General features: G+C 35.1%; 1 protein-coding gene across 1 annotated transcript in view; it reads left to right on the top strand.

The window, feature by feature from the left end:
- Smp_149470 (putative tyrosine-protein kinase zap-70) overlaps positions 1-22,052 on the top strand; it is a gene marked incomplete at both ends in the record, with an annotated part of 49,610 nt that overhangs the window by 12,838 nt on the left and 14,720 nt on the right. The window contains one exon of the mRNA XM_018798370.1: positions 10,357-10,541. Within this exon, the coding sequence (XP_018653319.1) occupies positions 10,357-10,541 (185 nt within the window). The remainder of the gene's footprint in view (positions 1-10,356; positions 10,542-22,052) is intronic.

The raw sequence follows: 22,052 nt of genomic DNA, 5'->3' as shown, positions 1-22,052 counted from the left end.
GAGCGACATCATCAGCACAAACTTCGGGTAGACACTTTACTTCTACCCGAAGTTTGTGCTGATGATGTCGTTCAGAAGGACGACGAAAGCTCCACGACCAAACCATCCAGCTCAAAGAACAAAACTTCATCAAAATTTTCGATGAGAGTCTAACTAAGATCTGTTCATGATTTAAACTATGCAACTTCATTTATGTTGTCATTTTCAGCTTATTTTGTTATGATATTTTTTTTAATGAGTCATGTTCTGTGAGCAGCTGATGAGAACCCAAAGGGATAACAATTCGTTGACCTTCGAGTTCAGTTCTCTAGTGATAAAAATGAGAAATAAATGAATGGTTACTAACGAAATGTTTATTGTACCTGAATTCGTAAATCTATCTGCTAATCAAGTTAATACAATATAGAAAGAAAACGTCGAATATGGATTGCATTTAGGATGTGTATAATTCAGACTTTCATTTAAGTAGTCAAACTAAACGGATTAATTTGGAAACTAAACAGATGTAGGCAGGAGAGGGTGTAAGACCCTGCTAGGAATACCAAAGCATAAATTACCTTTCTATATGATTATTACTGAATATGGGCAACGTATAAAATTCGGACACATCAGATGATTTAGAGTCAATATGTATTCAATATTTACTCACTCTGAACGATAGATCAAAGCATTGAGTTTTGAACTAGTCCCTTAAAGGAACATTCATGTCCGTCAGATCCATCTGATATTCACTATCATACCTATAAATATTGTCATCATGTCTTAGCATGGTTTACCAAATAACGAAATCGAGGACATCTGCCAACAAAACCAACGACACTGAGCTTCAAGATAACATAGGAACACAACTCTACATATCTTCCGTGTACAAAATCATGTTATACTTTCCAAATGTTTGATCCAGTTTTCTCTTTTGTTTACTAGTTAGCGTGAATGGAATTTAAAACAATTATATCTTCCTCAAAATTTAGGCACATGACAGGATATTTAAAATGCTTGAGCATTTATCAATTTGCGTAGGAAATTATTTAACAATCGTTCATTCAGCCGGTATTATTCAATATTAGTAGTATGGTTAAATTTGGATCATTACATCTCACCTAAGTAGGAAATATGAGGTAATCAAATGATTGGGACTTACATTAAGTACGCCCAATCACTGGCTATTTTGACAAGAGATGTTTTCTAGTGTAGAATTAGATTGGAAAGAAAACGTATGAGCTTAGAAACCGGGATATGACGTCGGTTCATAAAGTCATTAACTGACGGACTGGGAAATATAGGTGGATTGAGACTTTCTGGTTCAGTTCCATATGATTATCAACACCAAAAGCTCAAGAATGAGTAAAATGATTCAGAATCAGTCCTTGTGGTACAGAAGCACTTACTCTTTAAGTTTCTGTAAATGTTGAGTTTTGATTTTATGGCTTGGAGGTTGTAGTCTCCACTTAGTCTCAGGTCATGATTGTAGATAGAATTTTCTAGTTTGCATTAATTTATCTGTTTATGTGAAATGATGATGAAGATCGAAAACATTTTCCATGATTCATTCGATTTAGTGAATATCCGTATTGTTTTCCCATGAGGTAATGGTTTGATATATCTGGAATTGTTATGTCCTGGATCGTTTATTACTTATACTTGGAAGAAAGAGGGATCATTACAATTTCCACGACTCGAAGTAAGAACATCAAGACTGGTACAAGTAAAGATTTATTAAACGCAAAACAAGATGACCCTAGATGAAAATACAGTCATTTATATATTAAGTCAGTCAGTTACAACGTAGGATCAGGCACATTTATGTATCGGTCCAAGTTGCCACATCTCGTTAGCACAACAAGATAAACATCGGATTCATAGAAATAGTAAATTTAGTGGTAGTAGTATATAAAGGATAGGTTGTATATAAGGATATAGTATAGGAAGGAAGACAAATATGAAGCAATTTTAATCTCAAGGTTTAAGGGAAGATAAAGAGTGTATACACCTACGCCATTGTGACCGATTCTGAGCCATGTCACACAGAGTCTCCATCCACTGGTTACGATAGTCACGTGGACCCCAACCAGGTAGTCTGCATCTGCCTACATGGCTCAGAGTAGAAGTTAGTGACTTCAAGCATTGATGCCACGTTTTGGTTTGGCCACTCCTAACTCTCTTCCGACCATCCCCTACACTAGTCATCATAGCGCGTCGTGGTAATCGGTGTTCAGGCATACGTAGCACGTGGCCTAACCATCTCAGTCGATGAAGATTCATCACCTCATCAACTGATTTACCATCATTTCCTAATACCCTGCGTCTAACCTCACTATTACTTACCCGGTGACCCCAGCAGATGCGAGCAATATTTCTAAGGCATCTGTTGTCAAATACTAGTAACTTACGAGTATCTTCTACTCTTAATGGCGATGTTTCACAGCCGTAAAGTAGGACAGAGCGAGCTGCTGTTTAGTATACACGTCCCTTATATATTGATTGTACCCTTATTTTGTTTATTAATTAGGATGAAATTACATACATGAAAAGTACCTATAGTTGTAATAAATCACATGCTGAATGTCATGCATAGAATAATTCACGTTAATTTGATACAAGAATATCATTCCTTAAATAAATATCTTCCTCAAATCAAATAATGTTATACCGAATAAAATATCACATTTGAAAACAGAAGCAAATATTACTCAGAACAACCATCATATTGAATTTTAAAAAGAAGACGGAAATAATGTTGAACTCAAAACAACTGTCAACTAACTTCAAAATGAGAATCTTCAATACGAACGTCAAGACAGTCCTACTGTACGGAGCTGAAACTTGGAGAACTATTACATCCATCGTCAAGAAGGTACAAGTATTTATGAGCAGTTGTTTACGCAAAATACTCAACATTCACTGGCCGGATATTATCAGCAACAACGTTTTATGGGAGAGGACAAACCAGCTTCCAGTTGAAGAGGAAATTAGGAAAAGACGTTGGAAGTGGATCGAGCATACATTAAGGAAATCACCAAACTGCATCACGAGGCCAGCGCTAACCTGGAATCTGGAAGGGAAGCGGAAAAGAGGAAGGCCAAAGAACACATTACGTTGGGAAATAGTAGATACGAAAATGACGAATGTTAACTGGAAAGAAGTGGAAAGGATTGCCCTGGACAGAGTTGGATGGAGAATGCTTGTGGGCGGCCTATGCTCCTCCACGAATGGTATAACAGGCGTAAGTAAGTAATGTTGAAGAAAAAGCACAATGAGTAAACGAATGTAATTTTGCTTTTTAATCCCGTCATACCAGGAATACTAGAATGAGGATTTTTGACGATAGTAGTAGTTTCTTCTTTTGATAGTTAGATTTATGAGTCGATATAAGCTAGACCATCACTGAAAATCTGGGAGCACTAGACAGCCGTTCCGTCGTAGTATAGTTCTCTTTGTCAGTGCACATCCACGATCCGGAATAAATTAGGTTACTTGTTATAATTATAATTATTATTGTTTTTATTATCTTCACCTTCTTAGAGTTTTGTAATTATTTTACGAATGAGAATTTCAATTTTCTTTTTAATGACAATTTTCTTCAAATCCATTATTCACACACATCAATGAAGTTTAACTTTAAAGTAATCTACTGAAAACTAAGTTATTAGTAAAGATGGATAGTGGCTAGCAGTGTAATCCAGGACGCACATTTCGTCCTATTTGGGACCAGTCATCTGGATGTACCTGCATCTCAGAGTTGATGTTCTCTCTGAGACTCGAACCCAGTACCTTTCGCTTCAAACGCCATCGCGTTCTCCACTTGTCTACTGAATCCCAGAGTGAGCATCAACTCTAAGATGCAGGTATATCCAGGTGCCAAGTATCCACTAATCTACTAAGTTCAGATAATCATCATTTCATGCAACGGGTATAAATTTTATTTCCAAAAGTTGGTATTTTTCTGTTATTGATATCCAATCATCTATTAGTATATATACGTCTTCTAATTTTTAAAACTAAAGTTCCACTGTTCATGATAATAATTTATCCTGTAAGAGTAGGATTATTTAATTGTTTAGATCCTATCTGTTGATTTAGAAGTAAAAGGAACTGATCTTCCAGGTTTTCCATGATGGTCTAGCTTCCATTGACTCATGATTCCAACTCTATAATTACTATTGTTATTCATTAATTTTTCTAATGTAATCTAATCATAGACATTGTATTCTATCTGAATCTATTTTAGATTACTTAAAATTCTTATATTCTTCTGTTTTTAATGCGATTTGATCCATAAAATCTAATTAATGTTAAAGGACTAGATAAACATGATATTAGTCACTATTCACTAGTCAATCAATATAATCATCAAATGTTTTTTCTTTCTCGGATTTCTTTATTTTGAAAGTTCTATTAATGTGGTGTATGCTATTGATGTCAACAGATATAAGTAGTATGTATCAACAGTCGAAAGTAGAGTGCTCAACAGTAGAAGGTTAAGCAGATCAAAAAGAGAAGAATGATAACAGTATTATTATTATTTAAACATAAATATTGGTACAAGCAGATGCAGTCCCATGGTAGCCGGTCACCAACGATTGATTCATACGCCATTTATTCCCTTAGGATATTGGAATCCGTTTGCACTATTGGTTTTGAATCAAGGTTTTCCAACTCCCCTAGGTGTACTTTCCGTGTCCACCAACGCGGTTAGAGCGCCGGATATTGGCTTTTCGTCCTCTCAATTTTGTAAACAACACCCCGGCCACGAGAAAGCAGTGAGTAGGACTTCTCTGACAGAGGCTATATACGCGTGGTCATATGAGAGCATTTCGAGAGGTAGACCGAGCTCTCCCCACTCTCGGCCGTACCAGGGCACGATAACACAGAGTGATTCGTATGAAAAACGAACGAGCAACAAAGTCTAAAACAATTATTAGATATTTCGCAAATGAAACATTAACTGGTTCTCAGTTCTTACTAAAATATTCTATAATGTTGTATTAATATACATTTGATTGCCCACATTGGTGTTCTCATTCATTACATTAACATTTAGTACAACATATAACAAGTATCAGGGATGATAATCACAATAGTAATCACTATACTATAACCTTGTACTGTATTTAGTTTTAAAAACAAATTTTTTTGCCATTCTCGGAAGGAGATTCATAATATGCTTCATTTTATCTTCACAATGATGACTTTAAATAAGATATCCAATGTTTATCTGTTATTAAACATCAGTTTTAAAAGAGAAATTTTTCTCATACCAATTTTTATTGTATAGATAAATATATTCTTATTTAGGTTCGGGAAATTTTTAAATGATTACAGAATGATTAAATGATTTGACTGTAAAGAACTTTCAACATTGAAGTTGTTTGATGGTTTAATTCATGAGTCGATTAAAGTTAGACCACCATAGGGAACCTGGAAGTACTGAACCGTAGTTTCGTTCTAGTGTGGGACTCCTCAGAAGTGCACATTTACGATCCTGCTCGCGGGATTCGAACTCACGACCTATCGGTCTCACGCGCGAACGCTTAACCTGTAGACCATTGAGTTGACATCCAATGGTGTGAATGTCTAACCTCAACCAACCCATTTTGTTGTTGTTAAATGTTTGAACTTTTGAAGAAAAGTACTATAATAAGCAAAGATGGATAGTGGCTATCAGTGAAATTCAGGACGCGCGTTACGTCCTGTTTGGGACCTGTCAGTTGGATGTACCTGCATCACAGAGTTGATGTTTACTCTGGGACTCAGTTGCTAAGTGGATAACGCGATGGCGTGTGTAGCGAACGTTACTAGGTTCGAGTCCCAGAGTGAACATCAACTCTGTGATGCAAGTACATCCAGCTGACGAGTCCCAAATAGGAGAAAATGCGCGTCTTGGATTCCACTGCTACCCACTGTCCATCTTTGCTTATAATGCTTGTGAATTAAGGCTTTATCGAGGCGATATGCACACTATGCACATATGCTAATAAGAAACTGATCAATTGCAGTCCTAAACATCAATGGGAAGATTCAACCAAAAAAATACCAAGTGACAGTTAAAGTTCTATAATGTTATAATTATCTTTTTTTAATGAGTTAGTTTTTGAACTAGGGTACCCAAACTGGCTGAATACTGAGGATTAGCCAATGTCTTATTTACCTAGCACTTCGTATTGAACATTATCTATCAACCAATCTAATAATATGAAGTCTGTTCAACGTGGCTAGGCATCATATTCACTTCATTTTAATATCAGGAATTGGGAGGCGATAAGAAGAGAGCACAAAATTCAAGTTTTTCACTATTAGGGCGCTCATCAGTAAGGCGTGTCTAAAATGTTTAGGGAACTAATATGCCCTATGATATATTCGTAGGCGCATCAACCAGTGTGACAAAGACACTACCATTTAGCTACTTAGGTAGGAATATTTTCCTCATGACCCCTAATATGTCTTGGTAATGAATTTTATATCTATAGGGTCTTAGCTGTTATTACCATCCATTTAAAATTTAAAAATGTAATAAATTCAAATTTTTAAGATACAGAACGAACATTGTTTATTACGAAGTAAAAATATTCTTCCCACCGAAATTATTCTGAGTTCATGTATGGTGTTTTACATTTGACTTGGGTAACCGAAAGTGAATCGCTTATAAATTAAATTAAATGAATTTTATATAGTTGAGATAATCAGTCAATTGGTGCTAGACCACCATGGAAAATTTAGAAGTGCTTCCAGGTCTATCTTCAATTGACTCATGATCTCAACTATATAAAAAAATTACTAAAATCTCCACAAAACCCCCTTCTGATAATGATTATATACTTACTAGTGACTGGCTCCATGAGGTATTTCCTGAAGTTCTCGTGAGAAGCAGTAACCAGTGGAGTTCAACGAGGGCTGTTGTGAGATAGGAACTCACTGAACACATTGGTGAATGGTTGCTGAATTTCGTGAAGTGGTTGAAGTTAGACATTAACACTGTTGGACGCCGGCCCAGTGGTCTATCGGTTGAGTGCTCTGGTGCGAGACTGCTAGGTCCTGGGTTCGAATCTCGTGAGGCGGGATAGTGGATGCGCACTGCTGAGGAGTCCCACAATAGGATAAAACGGCCGTCCAGTACTTTCAGGTTTTCCATGGTGGTCTAGCTTCAATTGACTCATGATCTCAACTATATAAAATTACTAAAATCTCCACAAAACTTCCTTCTGTTAAATGAATTGAACAAATAAATCACATATTTCTACTAAATTAACATCAATGGATCCTTGTTTACTTTTGATCGAGAAAGTATTAGTTAATGTTTTCAATAAATGGCTTCTATACATATTTTCATAGAGAATATGTCTAGACTAATAAATTATGTTATGGAACAAAATAGACAGTTGAACATTTTTTTTCGCATTAAACAAATATGCACATTTAGATAAAAAAAACATTTTCTTCTCACCTTGAACTTACCCTGGTAATATTAGTTTATTAGCCATAGTGATTAGGTTTCGGAATTGTTTCCACATTATTTTTATTCTTATTATTATTCTTGTCTCCTCTTACCCCCCCCATTTCCAGTATAGTTGACCTTTTATATTTATATATATAAATGTTCTTAACAAGTATATTATGTGTGACCGAATTGTTCGAAATGTATTACACTAATGCATCATCACATAGTTCTAATAATCTTCGTCTTCTTATTACACTATCGATATATATTCTATCATTATCATGTTTAGTATCAAGCTCAGACAGATACTTTCATGTAATCAAGTTATTCAGTGTGAATTTTTGCTGATAAAAAATGCAACTTGATACTACTAATGACACTAGCAGTCATATAAGTAGTATGTAGAGATTTATTTCATTTAATTATTTAATTGAAAGCGTTAGTCAACTGAAGCTAGACCACCAGAGAAAACCTGGAAACACTGGACGGCCGTTTCGTCCTATTGTGGGACTCCTCAGCAGTGAGCATCCACGACCTCGCCTTCCGAAATTCGAACCCAGGACCTACCCCTTCTGATAATAATAATCATATGCTCACTAGTGACTGACTTCGAGAGGTAAATCCAGGAGTTCTAGTGAGAAGCTGTGACAAGTGGAGTTCAAACCACGACTGTTGTGAGATAGGAACTCACTGAAGACAATTGGTGAACGGTTCCTCAACTTCGTGAAGTGGTTGTAGTTAGACGTTAGCACCGTTGGATGCTGGCTCAGTGGTCTATCGGTTAAGTGCTCTGACACGAAACTGGTAGGTCCTGGGTTGGATTCTCACGAGTTGACATTGTGGATGCGCACTGTTGAGGAGTCTCTCTATAGAACGAAACGGCCGTCCAGTGCTTCCAGGTTTTCCATGGTGGTCTAGCTTCAATTGATTCACGCTTTCAACTATGAAAATACTAAATCTCCACAAAAAACCCCTTCTGATAATTATTTTATTTCTTTTTAAACAAATTTTTTAGTACAAAATGTATGTCTGTTATTATTAGTCAATAATTATCATTAAAAACCTCATTAAAGCCAAATGAAAATATGTAGAATATGTTTCAGATAGTCAGTTCATTAGGTCGATTTCAGTAATATTAGTCAAGTCAATCAATTCATGTTTCACTCTAATTTAATTACTTACTCATATATGCCTGTTACCCTCGTGGAGAACTAATTTTCAAATTCTTCAAAGATTATAAACCTTCAAGTTAGCATCCAAAAAACTAACTTTTAAGTCTACTAACTGAATGCTTGAATCGGTTTCCTAAACTCTTTTAATAACCTCAGGTTAACAATTTGTATACGAGAGAAAAGGTAGGAAGTACAGAAAATCGAAGATATTTATTGAGTACTTCAGATGTCCTTGGGTTTCTGGAAGGTTCTTGAACCATGTTAAACATAGTGGGAGGATAGGTAATCATTCGATCAGAAGTGTGACAAGTGGCTCTTCACTTTCTAGATGTTTCTGAAACACTTCTATTCACCGCTGATTGGAGAAGAGTTTAATACAAAGTTTTTAGGACCCCTCTGGACTTTTTCGATGAATACTTTGCGTCTCCATAACACTAACTTTTATTTTCTACACTAAAATTAATTCTGATATTCATCTACATTCGCATGCACGTTACTTTATTTCTTTTATTTAATAGAACGATGTCAATCTTCAAACAGTTATTTAAATCGTTATTGTAGAAGGAGGTGGTTAGAGGTATTCAACCTCGGTTTCATGCTATTTGTCACTCATCAGCAAGGTATACCTGTAATCTTCGAAGAACTAATGTCCCCTGGTGGATTCAATCTCGTGTCACTCAGCTTACTGTATGAATGAGGTGTATTATACCACTTAATAAGAGATGATCGAATTATATTGATGAAGTTGCAATGTGGCCACTAGTGTTATGAAGGAGAACACAGGTGGAGACAAACAATATATTTTAATGCGAAATTACAGAGTATCTTGTTGAAATATCAGAACCACTCACTGAATACTTCATTTGCATCTTTCCATCATTTGTCCTTCAAATTCTGTATAATTTTTCAAGTACACTATTCCTTTCTATTTTCATTTCTATTCTATTCAACTTGATCTTCCTAGCCTTCTGCTACCAGGTTTTCCACTTCCGATTACTGTTACATACTACTTATGTCAACAGACATAAGTAGCATACACCACACTACTGATCTAAATGACTCGACATGGTATACACTACGTTAAGATGCAAGGTGTTGTTTGGAGGTGTTTTTTTCAGGAGTACAGTGCTCAAACTAAATATTTGAATACAGGATGGAAACAATTAAACTTACGATGCGATTTCATCCGATAATATTTAACTGTTGAATAAATTGTAATATTTTCAATACCTTGATAATTTTAGAAGGGGTTTTTGTGGATATTATAGTAATTCTAATAGTTGAGATCATGAGTCAGTTGAAGCTAGATCACCACTGAAAATCTGGAAGTACTGGACGGCCGTTTCGTCCTACTGTGGGAATCTTCAGCAGTGACCAGTGGAGTTCAACCACGTCTGTTGTGAGATAGTAACTCACAGAAGACAATGGTGGATGTGTCGCTCAATTTCGTGGATCAGTTGGAATTAGATATTAACACCGTTGGGTGACCACCGGCTCAGTGGTCTAGTGGCTAGGCGCTCGCGCGCGAGACTGATGAGTCCTGGGTTCGAATCTCGCACGGTGAGGTCGTGGATGAGCACTTCTGAGGAGTCCCACAATGGGACGAAACGGACGTCCAGTGCTTCCAGGTATTCTATAGTGTTCTAGCTTCAAGTGAATCATCGCTTCAACTTTTAGAATTACCTTGACGATACTCAATATAATCTATTTTAATTTTTTAATCATTTTTCAATTTCATAATTATCATAGGTCATAAATTTATTGGTCCAGTTGAATTAGTTCAACATCATTCAACACAATTGGATGGTTTTCTTACATTAGCTCAATTACCATTAAATCGTCCAGTTGGTATGTCACCGATTGTTTTACAAGGATTAAATGCTAACGATTTGGAACATAATTTACGTTTAAAAGCCATAGAAATGGGATTAAAAGTAAGTCTGTTCTGATAATGTCAATTATTGTAAATTTTCAGAAGTTTTTAAGTGTTTGATTATTGTGTAACAAATAAATGTTTCATGTGACGTTAGGTGGTTGGAATTATTCAGAAGCAAACTTGGACATCAGTTTGATACTAGTTAAGACTTATCAGCAAGTTTTATCGATAATCTTGGGGAGGGAATTAGCGCTCCCTGTGGGATTCGAATCCGAATCCCTCCGTTTAATAATCTAAGACACTACAAGTGATTCAATCAAGCCTTTAGTGACTTCCTGTAGGATTGGTATATTTACATTGATTAATCACTGAGTAGAGTAGAAAAATATAACATTGGTCATTACTCAGAGACCAGTCAATATAGATGGGTTATATGACACCTCATGAGTGTTCTTCCTATAAATAATTTTATCGGAACTTTATCCATTTTAGCAACCAGAAACTTATGGAAACACAAGGTCTTTTGTATTTTTATGGGGGATAATTTAAAATACATTGAAGATGTTCATGTCTTGCTTCAAATGGGGAAGTATCTAGATAATGATTCAGTTACGAGTGATTGTCAATAATGTTACCGATTATCGTATGCATTATTCCCATCTTAAAACAAAAATGAGAGTTTCCTAACTGAACTTTGAAAGTATAGGGTTGTGGCGATTGTTGAAATTCATTGAAATCAAGAGCCGATCAAAGTCAGAAAAAAACATCAAAAACCTGGAAGCACTGGGAAGTTGTTTTGTCAGATTATGGGACTCTTCATCAGTGTTTATCCATGAACCCGCAACCGAGAATCGAACTCAGGACCTTCTATCTCTCTGGGAAGTTTAATACTAGGAAGAAATGGTCATTCAGTGTTTCCTGGTTTTCAGTAGTTGTCTACTTTAGATCTGCTCGTATTTTTTAATTTATTTTGAAATGTTCACTTTTAAGCGAAATCACTAGTGAACACTGAATCATAGGTTTTGCTTTAGAAACAAAACTTCCCCTTTCTGTAAACATTTAAATGGTATTGTGATAATATCTGCTGGAAATTATAAATTTGTTTACATACCTGACAGTTTATTCCAGTACAACCATTTTTAATTAAATTATTGTTCAGAGGTGATATCACCCATAAAATTGTGACACAATGAGTAAGAAGCTTTGTAGCAAAAATATTTATTGGAGTCAAAGCAGACACTTAAATTTAAATCTTTTTGTTGGATTTCAACAAGTAGGAATTAATACAACTCTCAATTAGGGGCTCTTATATGTGAATTCTTAGTTTCAACTACCATTCTAAAGGGGACTCATCGACGTATTTCAACAAGAGCATTTAAGAACTCTCCATTGACTCACTTGGCGAGATTGTAATTTATGGACGATCTTTGAGTGACGCTAAAGTGACACTACTTACCAAGACTAAAATATAGCAAATTGGTGTGAGAAACCAGACTTTCAATTTAGAGTTAGAAGTTAGAGTTAGGGTTTTCATCATAAACTGGCATAAGCTGTAAAGCCAAATGACTGCTTAGCTATATATTTGAATAGGTTTCGCACCACGATCCAACAATTGTTATCTACCTACATCCTAGAGTTGACACTCACTCCGGAATGCAAGTACATTCAGATGACGAGCCCTAAATAGGACGAAACGTGCGTCGTGGATTTCACTGCTAGCCACTATCCATCTTTGATTAGAATGTTTGTAATTTAAGACAATATCAAGGCATTCCTTACAGGATGGACATATGCCAATATGAGACTGATCAATTGAAGTCCTAAACATCAATGGTAAAATTTAAACAACCAATATATGTGAATTTACATTAAACTAAATAAAGCTTAGTAATCTATGGTTGAAATTCTCATACTTCAATTACTAGACTACAGTTTCTCTGATAAATTCGCTTGATGAAATATACGTTTTTGCTCAAAATAATTAGCATACTTTTGGAATGAGAAATGATGGTTAGTGATTAAATTTGAAGATTATTTATACCATAGAATGACTGTTCAAGACTGAGGTGACCATCTTTGAGAGATTTCTCGAAATTCTACTTAAAAAAAACCATAACTTTTGAAGTTCATTCAGAGATGGTGGAGAAGATTTGTAGTTCAGGTGGATGATTTTAGTGGAATTTTTTTTCTTAATGTTAGATGGTTTGGTCATGGAGTTTTCATCGTTCTTTTGAACGACATCATCGGTACAAACTTCACGTAGAAGTGAAATGTTTACGTTTCCCCACATATGATGTCGTTCAGAAAAACGATGAAAGCTGCACAACCAAATCATCCAATTCAGAGAATAAAACTCCACCAGGAGTTCATTCAGCTGATATATTCCAAGCTCAGAATTCTTCGATTCATTTACAGAATGGAACAGCTATTCAATTGTTTCTAGGTTTACATTAATTCTCTAATAACTCAAATAGTTAAATTCTTTAATATTGAACAAGTCAGAATGTAACAAATGGAATTGATTGCATTTTTTTTAGAATAAATAATTACATTACATCAATGAAGATGGAATGTCTGTTTTGTAGAGAAATAAAAAAAAGTAGACGAGAAACTAGATTTTAAAAAACAGGTAGTCGAAAAAAGAGTCACATAAAAGTAGGATGCTTTTAGAAAACTAAAGGAAGAGAAAAGGAAAACTGAGAGAATTATTCTTTTCTTCTTATTGTAAAAGATAATCTAATAATAATGATATAGTTAATGGAGAATGTATAGGATGTTAACCTTAGCTCGCCCCCAAATGCCCTGGTACGACCGAGAGTAGGAAGAGTCCGCTCTCCCTCTCGAAATGCTCTCACGTGGCCACACGTATACAGCCTCTGCCAGGGAAGTTCTACTCACTGCCTTCTCGTGGCGGGGGTGTTCTTCACGAAATTGAGAGGAGGAAAAGCGAATGTCCGGCGCTTTAACCGGGTTGGTAGTGTAGTCGATGAGAACACTAGTGGGGACAATCGAATTTAAGCACAAATTACAGACTATCTCACTAAATTCTGATAACCATAGAGTAGTAAACAGTTAATTTGCAAAATAACAATCAATTATCTCAATCTTCACTGTTCCTTCTGTAAATATCAGTCCATCTTCTCTGATTTCATTGTTCATGCATTTTCATACCGATTGCGCTTCATTCTTGTTCGTTCCTTATTGATCTTCTGCCAAAATACAATACATATCTGACCATCACCATATACTACATATGTAGACCACACCACAGTAGTATGGTACACCTAGATGATTTTTTAATAAAGATCAGTTAACGATGTAAAATATAAAATTTAATAATCACCACAAACCACTTATTGTTTAGAGTATTTTCTAGTTTTATTGTTTATTTTTAAGTGTTTCTGTTATAACTTGTATGCCTGAGTGACCTGTTGATATATGATGTGACGATGCCGCCAATTAGAGAACAGCGAATTATCAACAGGACTAACGACACACGAAACCTGTACGAACAGTCTAGAATACTTGTCGGTTCTTCTTTCTGCCTAGCCTAGCCAGTTAAGTCCAGAACAGCCTCTGCAATATGAATCATTATATTTCAAACATACTGAGTTTATATATCAATTAAACAGACCACATCGTACCATAAAATAAGAAACAACATTTGTACAAGATTTTGCCAAATGTGGCTGTAAATAGGGGAGATCGTAATTGATAGACAGAGCATACTTCAAGAACGGTAAATCGTATGACAATAGTTCATAAGTCAAAATAAAGCTCATAATAAGAGGGATATGAGTATGAATAGTTTAGTTACTTAAAAATTATATGTTATATCTCGAAGAGAATTATGAATGTTAACTTTTGAGAACTATTTGTAGATCAATATAATACGTATATTTCCTACTGTATAATTGTTAAGTAGCTTTACTATTCATGTTAGTGTTCCTTTTAATATAAGCTTTGTTTTGATCTATGAACTATTACTATAAGATTTACCATTCTTGAGTTATCCCCAGTCTAATAATTACTGTTCCCCCTATCCACAGCCACATTTGGCCAAATCTAGTACAAATGTTATTTTCTATTTTATGGTACGATGTGGCCTGTTTGTTTGGTATATAAACCCAGTATGTTTGAGAATAATGATTCATATTGCAGAGGCTGTTATTGGTGTTCTGGACTTAACTAGCTGGGCTAGGCAGATAACAGAACCAACAAAAGCTCTAGACTCCTCGTACGACTTTTGTGTATTATTGTTCTGATCGATAATTCACTCCTCTCTAATTGGCGGGAATCAGCACGTTCATATATATCAACTGGTCAGAAACGCACGCAATCGATATAACACTATACAATAAGAAATATACGTATCATATTGGTCCATAAATAGTTCTCAATAGTTACCATTCATAAACCTTTCTGGGATATAACAGTTTCAATCTATCAGTTATTGTTAATAACTGAGTTTTAACCAGTCTCTTATGGAATGGAGAATTAGAAACAGTGGTATCTAACAATTTCTCATCTAGATAATGAGTCCTAAATATGTCAAAAGTATTGGATTGTATCAACTTCCAAGAGTTTTAATTAGTTGTTGTTATTTGTGTCATAGTATAATCAGGTCGTCATAATCAGTCATACATACATACATACACACACACACACACATAGATATAAACATTGATTTCATAATGATGATGGTAAACAAATAAATAAATAATTGACTGATTGATTGAGTTCTTTTTGTGTAACAGAATTTTTTTTATGTCATATTTTCTGGTTTATTAATCATTTGATAGACTATTTTCTTTTGATTGGTTTCAATTCAATGATTTAATGAGAGTTCTATTTCAGATCAATTGGGATCATTTATATACTTGATTGATTGTCATATTCGATGAACGTTTTAGTTTAGAGAAACCGAAATCTTGATATAAACGTATTGCTTATCAGAAGGGGTTTTGTAGAGATTTAGTATTTTCATAGTTGAAAGTGTATGCCAAGGCAAGATCTACCACCATGGAAAACCTGGAAGCACCAAAGAGTAAGGTCATCCAGCCACACTTTCAACTATGAAAATACTAAATCTCCACAAAACCCTTTCTGATAATGAATATAATCATATGTTCACTAGTGACTGACTTCGAGAAGTACATCCAGGGGTTCTAGTGAGAAGCAGTGACCAGTGGAGTTCAAACCACGTTTGTTGTGAGAAAGGAACTCACTGAAGACAATTGGTGAACGGTTGCTCAACTTCGTGGATCAGTTGAAGTTAGACATTAACAACGTTGGATGCCGGCTCAGTGGTTTATCGGTTAAGGGCTCTGACGTGAGACTGGTAGGTCCTGGGTTCGAGTCTCGCTCGCGAGAGCGGGTTCGTGGATGCGCACTTCTGAGGAGTCCCATAATAGGACTAAACGGTCGTCCAGTGCTTCCAGGTTTTCCATGATGGTCTAGCTTCAATTGACTCACGCTTTCAACTATGAAAATAAACAGATTGATTTTCAATTTCTGATTAGATGGTTACCTATCCTGTTTATATGTTTTGCATGGTTCCAGAACTTTTTCAGAAGCCTAAGGACATTTGAAGTACTATAAATATCATAGATTCTTTGATGTACATTAGCTTATCTTGGAGTAAAGTGTTGTTTTCGAAATTCCCAACTTATTCAAATTGTCTTTAACCTGTGAGACTATAATTTATGGATGACCTTTGAGTAACGTTGAAATGACTTAGGAATATCACCATACTTACTAGGGACAAACAAGGGTTATATATTAGTGTAAGAAATCTGGGTTAGGATTTACAGTTGACCGTTAGGGTTAGAAATTAGATTCAATGTTTTCATCACCAACTGACATAAGCTAGTGCCAAAATGGTATTTAGCCAAATGAGTGAATGAATTTCGCGTCAAAATAAGAGATGTGCTATCTTAAATGTGATTGGTTCCTCCATAAATTGTATTCTCACTCGTTAACAAGAGGTTATTAAAAGAGCTTAGGAAATCGATTCAAATGTTCAGTTAGAAGAATTATCAGTTTCGTCATATTTGAGACTCTTAAATACAATGACTATTAACTCTGAACTGCAGTTATTATTCAGCTAGCGAGTCTCAAATAAGACAAAACCTGCTTTCTAGATGCCACTACTAGTCACATTCTATCTCTTTTTTGGAAACCTGTGAAATAATCCCTATATTAAGGCAATCAACACAGAATAAATATATCCCATGTAAGAAAACCGAAATTCAGTCAAAATTTCAAAAAATGGGATAATTCAAACCATAAAAAATTTATGATCGATTGGTCGCTGAATGGCAACTAGTACTATATTTGTTATGTCCTTTATAGGATTGGTAAAATTTTGTCCATCAATCTACAATACAATCACTAGACTGAGGGATTTAAAATCATATGGAGTATTCTTTGATGTAAGGTGATTCTAACTACTCGAGAGGAAACCCTGAAACTGGACAAACCGGACTAGACAACTATGTCATTAGTCAATAGTGAATAGTAACCAATGTTAATATGTCATCCTTGCCAAAGGTCAGTGGTAGCCCGACTATCTCAGTGCTCATGCCTCAGACTGTGAAACTGTGTGATGTGAATTTGAATCTCATAAAGATTACCAGTCTCCTACGTTTTGTTGGTTCGTCATCTTAACCAATGTCAATTAGTACAAAATCTAGGTCGAGAAGTGTTTTCTGTCAAAAGAGTTAATCCGACACAGTAACAAAAATGAACAATAATAATCAAATATAATAACTGATCTGTTCTCTCTGAACAAATCTTGTTAAGTAAATAAGAATATTTGTGAGATTCATTGTCTTTTTATTTTTCAAATAAGAAATTAATTTCTGTATTTAATCAAAAGAAGAAGAAAAAGTAGGTCTTGGGTTTGAATCCCGCGAGGCGGGATCGTGGATGCGCACTGCTGAGAAGTCCCACAATAGGACGAAATGGCCGTCCAGTGCTTCCAAGTTTTCTATGATGGTCTAGCTTCAATCGACTCATGATCTCAACTATATAAAAGAAGAAGTAATTGACAGATTTCGTATCATATATGTTTATGACTCACTTTGTTTTCATTTTCTTGTTTGTCTGTTGTTACTTCCCGTTTTTTGTTTGCACTCGTTTTTCAAAATTATTCTGACTCATAGAAATTCCATGCACGGAATACTAAAGTAGCTTAAGATAGGGTACCTTTTTTCCTTTATTTCCTATTGTAGACTCATTAACTAGCTTTGTATACACATGCAAGTATATCTAATATGAATATCACACACACACACGCAAACAAGTATATGGATATATTGAAATGTACTTTGAAGATAATTTTTCTCATGGCATTAGTATTATTGAAAACCTAAAGGAAATAGTTAATGAATATCTATTTATTTTCCGGGGATAGAACCAGGGGAACTAATCAATTATAAACAAGGCTACAAGAATAAATTGATTTAATACTGGTTCAATAACTAAGAAACTCATTTCTATATGAGGTAAGCACCGATGATGAAAGCGTCATAATCAAACTATTGAACTTTGAGAACTTGACAAAAATGATAGAAACAAGGACTTTAGTCAAATCATGATGACGTAATACATGAACCATTTAATGCCATGGTTACATTGATGATAGACATTTGATATAAACAACAAAATCGGTTAATATAATAATGTTACATAATAATGTTATTGGACAACATTGATTTAATGTAACTTATTCCCAGTATAGTTTTGTTTATTGGATAAGTTTAAAGGTGGACAACTTATCGTCAAGCTGTTGATGGTAATTTTGACAATGACTTTTTAATTAACGTTAATTATCATACATTATGCAGTTTTCCTGGTACTCATCATTTCTGTTACATGTATCGGTTAAACAAATTCATTGATGTATGTAACCTGTCTATTCCTGTGACGTCACACGGTTTTTAGTCATTGAAAGATAATCTAACTAATCTCTGATGTTGACAGCTGGAATATAATATGCTATAAATACCATTTCTGATACATAACTATGAAATCAATCATTTTAAATTGTCTATTGACTTTTCTGGTTAGTGCACTTTTACTAAGGCTCTTTTTAACGGGATGGGGTTACTAATCCCATACCCAACCTATCTCTTTTACTTGAGCTTGAGACCAGGAGTACTTCCAGAAGGGGTCTTGATAGAGTTTTAATAGTCTGTTAAGAAATTAATGAAAATATGCTATCATGTTATCTTTTAATCAATCGACTGGCTTCAAGGCAGTATTTTGTTTTGGGATTCCACTTGAGAAAACGCAGAATGTTATTTTGCTGTCAATTCCAAAGACATGTTTGTAGCCTAATTTAGATTACATCATTGTGAAGTAGAACCAAAATCACATTTTGTGTTCAGAATATTGAAACAACCATTCATTTTGGCACATATTATTACTAAAAGTACAAAGCAATTGGAAGTGACTGATTTTTTCAATACAAACCGTGTTTTTTAGAATCGAATTTCTCAGACGATTTGTTTTACACTGAACCATCCAGCTCAGAGAACAAAACTCCATCAATATCACCCATCTGAGCTACAAATCTTCTCCACCATCTCAGAATAGTAGGTACTTTATGATTCGTGCAACAGGTTTAATAAACATAAACTATCTAATTAATCCTAAATAGGACTGTCATATCTAGAGCTTTGATTCTTGCTGTGCCGCATACTACTAGACCGCTTGAACGATCGAACCCGCAACGTCGCAAGAAAGAAGACAGAAGACTAGTAAGTAGGAATTTTATTCCCCAAACAGTGTCAAATATAGTACAAAAATCTCATGTATTTATAGCATTTGGCTAAAAGTAAATCATCATTTTGGACAGCCAATAGACACATAAGGGGTCCCACTTATTCATCCTATAGGGAAGCTACACGTCGACATTCTAGAATGTTTCCCTAGCGGTGACTGGATGGAATGTCTTCGGCTCTTTCTGAGCTTCTTGAGGCTTCTTTGAGTTTACCAACAATCCATCCTTACAAGGACGGAACACACTTCTTGGATTCCACGAATATCCATAATCTATCAATTCAAAAATATAGCATCCTTATATCTGGGCAAGTTATAATATGTATAGGTAATACATATCACAATCAAATGTTTAAGTATTAAGATATTAGTGTCCAAATTGTAGTTTTATCAAAATTCCATTGTATTTTAATAACCTAACAGTATACCAAATATCCTGTTCCAAACCACTTCTTCATAGCTTTGTTCTACTTTCTTTTGTTGTCTATTTTTCAAAAGATAATTACAACCTCATACATAAATAACTAGTGTAAACCATTTCTGTTTATGTGCGTATGACTCACAGGTTTATAATTGAATTAGTTCTAATCCAAAGGTATACCTAATGATGTATTGAAATTTACTACTACTACTACTACAACTACTACTTATAATACTACTAGTGTTTTTGTACACTATGCTTATTAACTACCTTTAGTCCTAAATGGTGATTGGAAATTTAGAAATGTTCTAGTAACATGACAAATTGATTAGTTTTATATTTTTTTATTCGTGAAAGAGAATAAGTAGTTCATAAGTCAGTAGTCTAGACATTATAAGAAACGATAAATAACAATTTACCATCTGTCACAATATAATAGATTTTAATATAGAAATTAAGGAGCAAATTCAAAGAGATGACTGTACCATTTGTTTAAGGCGGTATGCTGTTAAGATTATTTAATAGAAATTACTTACTTACTTACGCCTGTTACTCCCAATGGAGCATAGGTCGCCGACCAGCATTCTCCAACCCACTCTGTCCTGGGTCTTCCTTTCTAGTTCTACCCAATTCTTGTTCATTCTTCTCATGTCTCTCTCCCTTTCTCGGCGTAATGTGTTCTTTGGTCTTCCTCTTTTCATTTTACCTTCAGGATTCCATGTGAGGGCTTGCCTTGTGACACAGTTGGGTGACTTCCTTAATGTGTATCCTATCCACTTCCAGTGCTTCTTCTTGATTTCTTCCTCCACTGCAATCTGGTTTGTTCTCTCCCACAGTAGAATGTTGCTGATATTGTCTGGCCAACGGATCCGAAGTATCTTGCGTAGACAACTCCGCCTGTAGCTCCTCCGGGGGTTACTGCCAGTCCCAGGCGCGGATAAAGGAGGAGAGTCGGGCTTAGGGTTAGCGACCCCATCCCGTAGAAAACCAACTCGCTAAAAAAACGCTAACCAGAAAAAAAATTACTGTGTCTATTTTATAGTTTTAAATAGATCATCTTATTACCTTTCAGGATTACCTAGCAACAAGAACAGCAGAGAAAAAACACGACATATACATAAGATAATTTTGACAAAGAATCTAATGTGTTGACAGATTGAGAGTAACTTTGATGATTGAGGCAAATTATTCTTTTTTAATGGTTATCTGTATTTTTTCAATTTCATGTTTTTTTCTCTTGTTATATTATACTTACTTACTTACTTACGCCTGTTACCCTTCGTCAAGGAGCATAGGCCGCACACCAGTATTCTCCATCCAACCCCGTCCTGGGCAATCCTTCCGAGTTGTTATTCATCATTTTCATATCTGCTTTTATTTCGCGGCGTAATGTGTTCTTTGGCCTTCCTCTTTTCCGTTTCCCTTACGGATTCCAAGTTAGCGATTGCCTCGTGATGCAGTTTGGTGGTTTCCTGATTCCGAGTACTGCCAATTTGTATCTCCTCATTCCCGGTCTCCCACATTGTTCGGACATTCCATTAACTTATAAAAAGTGTTGCTCTGGTTTTAAGAAGGGGCATCGGCTTCGTGACTTCCAAAAAATCTCGGCTTTCATCATGAGGCGTCATAATTCTTCCTTCAAATTGGAGGGCAGAGTTTAAATAATTTGAATTTTTTCTGGTTAGCGTTTTTTTAGGGAGTTAGTTTTCTACGGGATGGGGTCGCTAACCCCATGCCCAACCCTCCTCCTTTACCCTAGTTTAGGACCGGCAGTAACTCTAGAAGAGCTACAGGCGGAGTTTTGTTATATTATAATACTTAATTAATTTAAACAAAAAACTTATGTATAAATCAATATCTAATGATTAGTTGAGATATTTGATGTGTAACTAATATCATACCATTTTTATTATAATCTCTCAGTTAAGCGAGTTAGTCCAAGGATAAATACTATGTGTATTGAAAGTAACTATTATAGATTATGGCATATTGTTGACCATAGTGTCAGGTCTTTGTCTGTCATCTCTCAAGTATTAACCAACCTATTCTTATGTTGATAAACATCTGGAATTTGAGTGGATGACATATACCGTAATAAAATCTATAAACTTCTCTTACAAATGCATATGAGCGTTTGACCACTATTGGTGATGGAATAGTTGGTCTCTCAGATACTAGATACTGATACTGATATTAGATTTCTAAGTTATACAGAAGTATTAGCCATTCGTTGTTTGATCTTAACCTTATGTATAAAGAAGGAACTTCTGGTTTACTTACTACTGTTATAGTGATCGATCTTTGCTTTCTTATGTTTAGTTAATTTTAAAAAAAGGCATTTTTACGTGAAGATTAACATTT

The sequence above is a fragment of the Schistosoma mansoni genome, chromosome 6, assembly GCF_000237925.1.
Source record: "Schistosoma mansoni strain Puerto Rico chromosome 6, complete genome".
NCBI classification, from domain to species: domain Eukaryota; kingdom Metazoa; phylum Platyhelminthes; class Trematoda; order Strigeidida; family Schistosomatidae; genus Schistosoma; species Schistosoma mansoni.
This window is presented reverse-complemented; position numbering and strand designations above follow the sequence as displayed.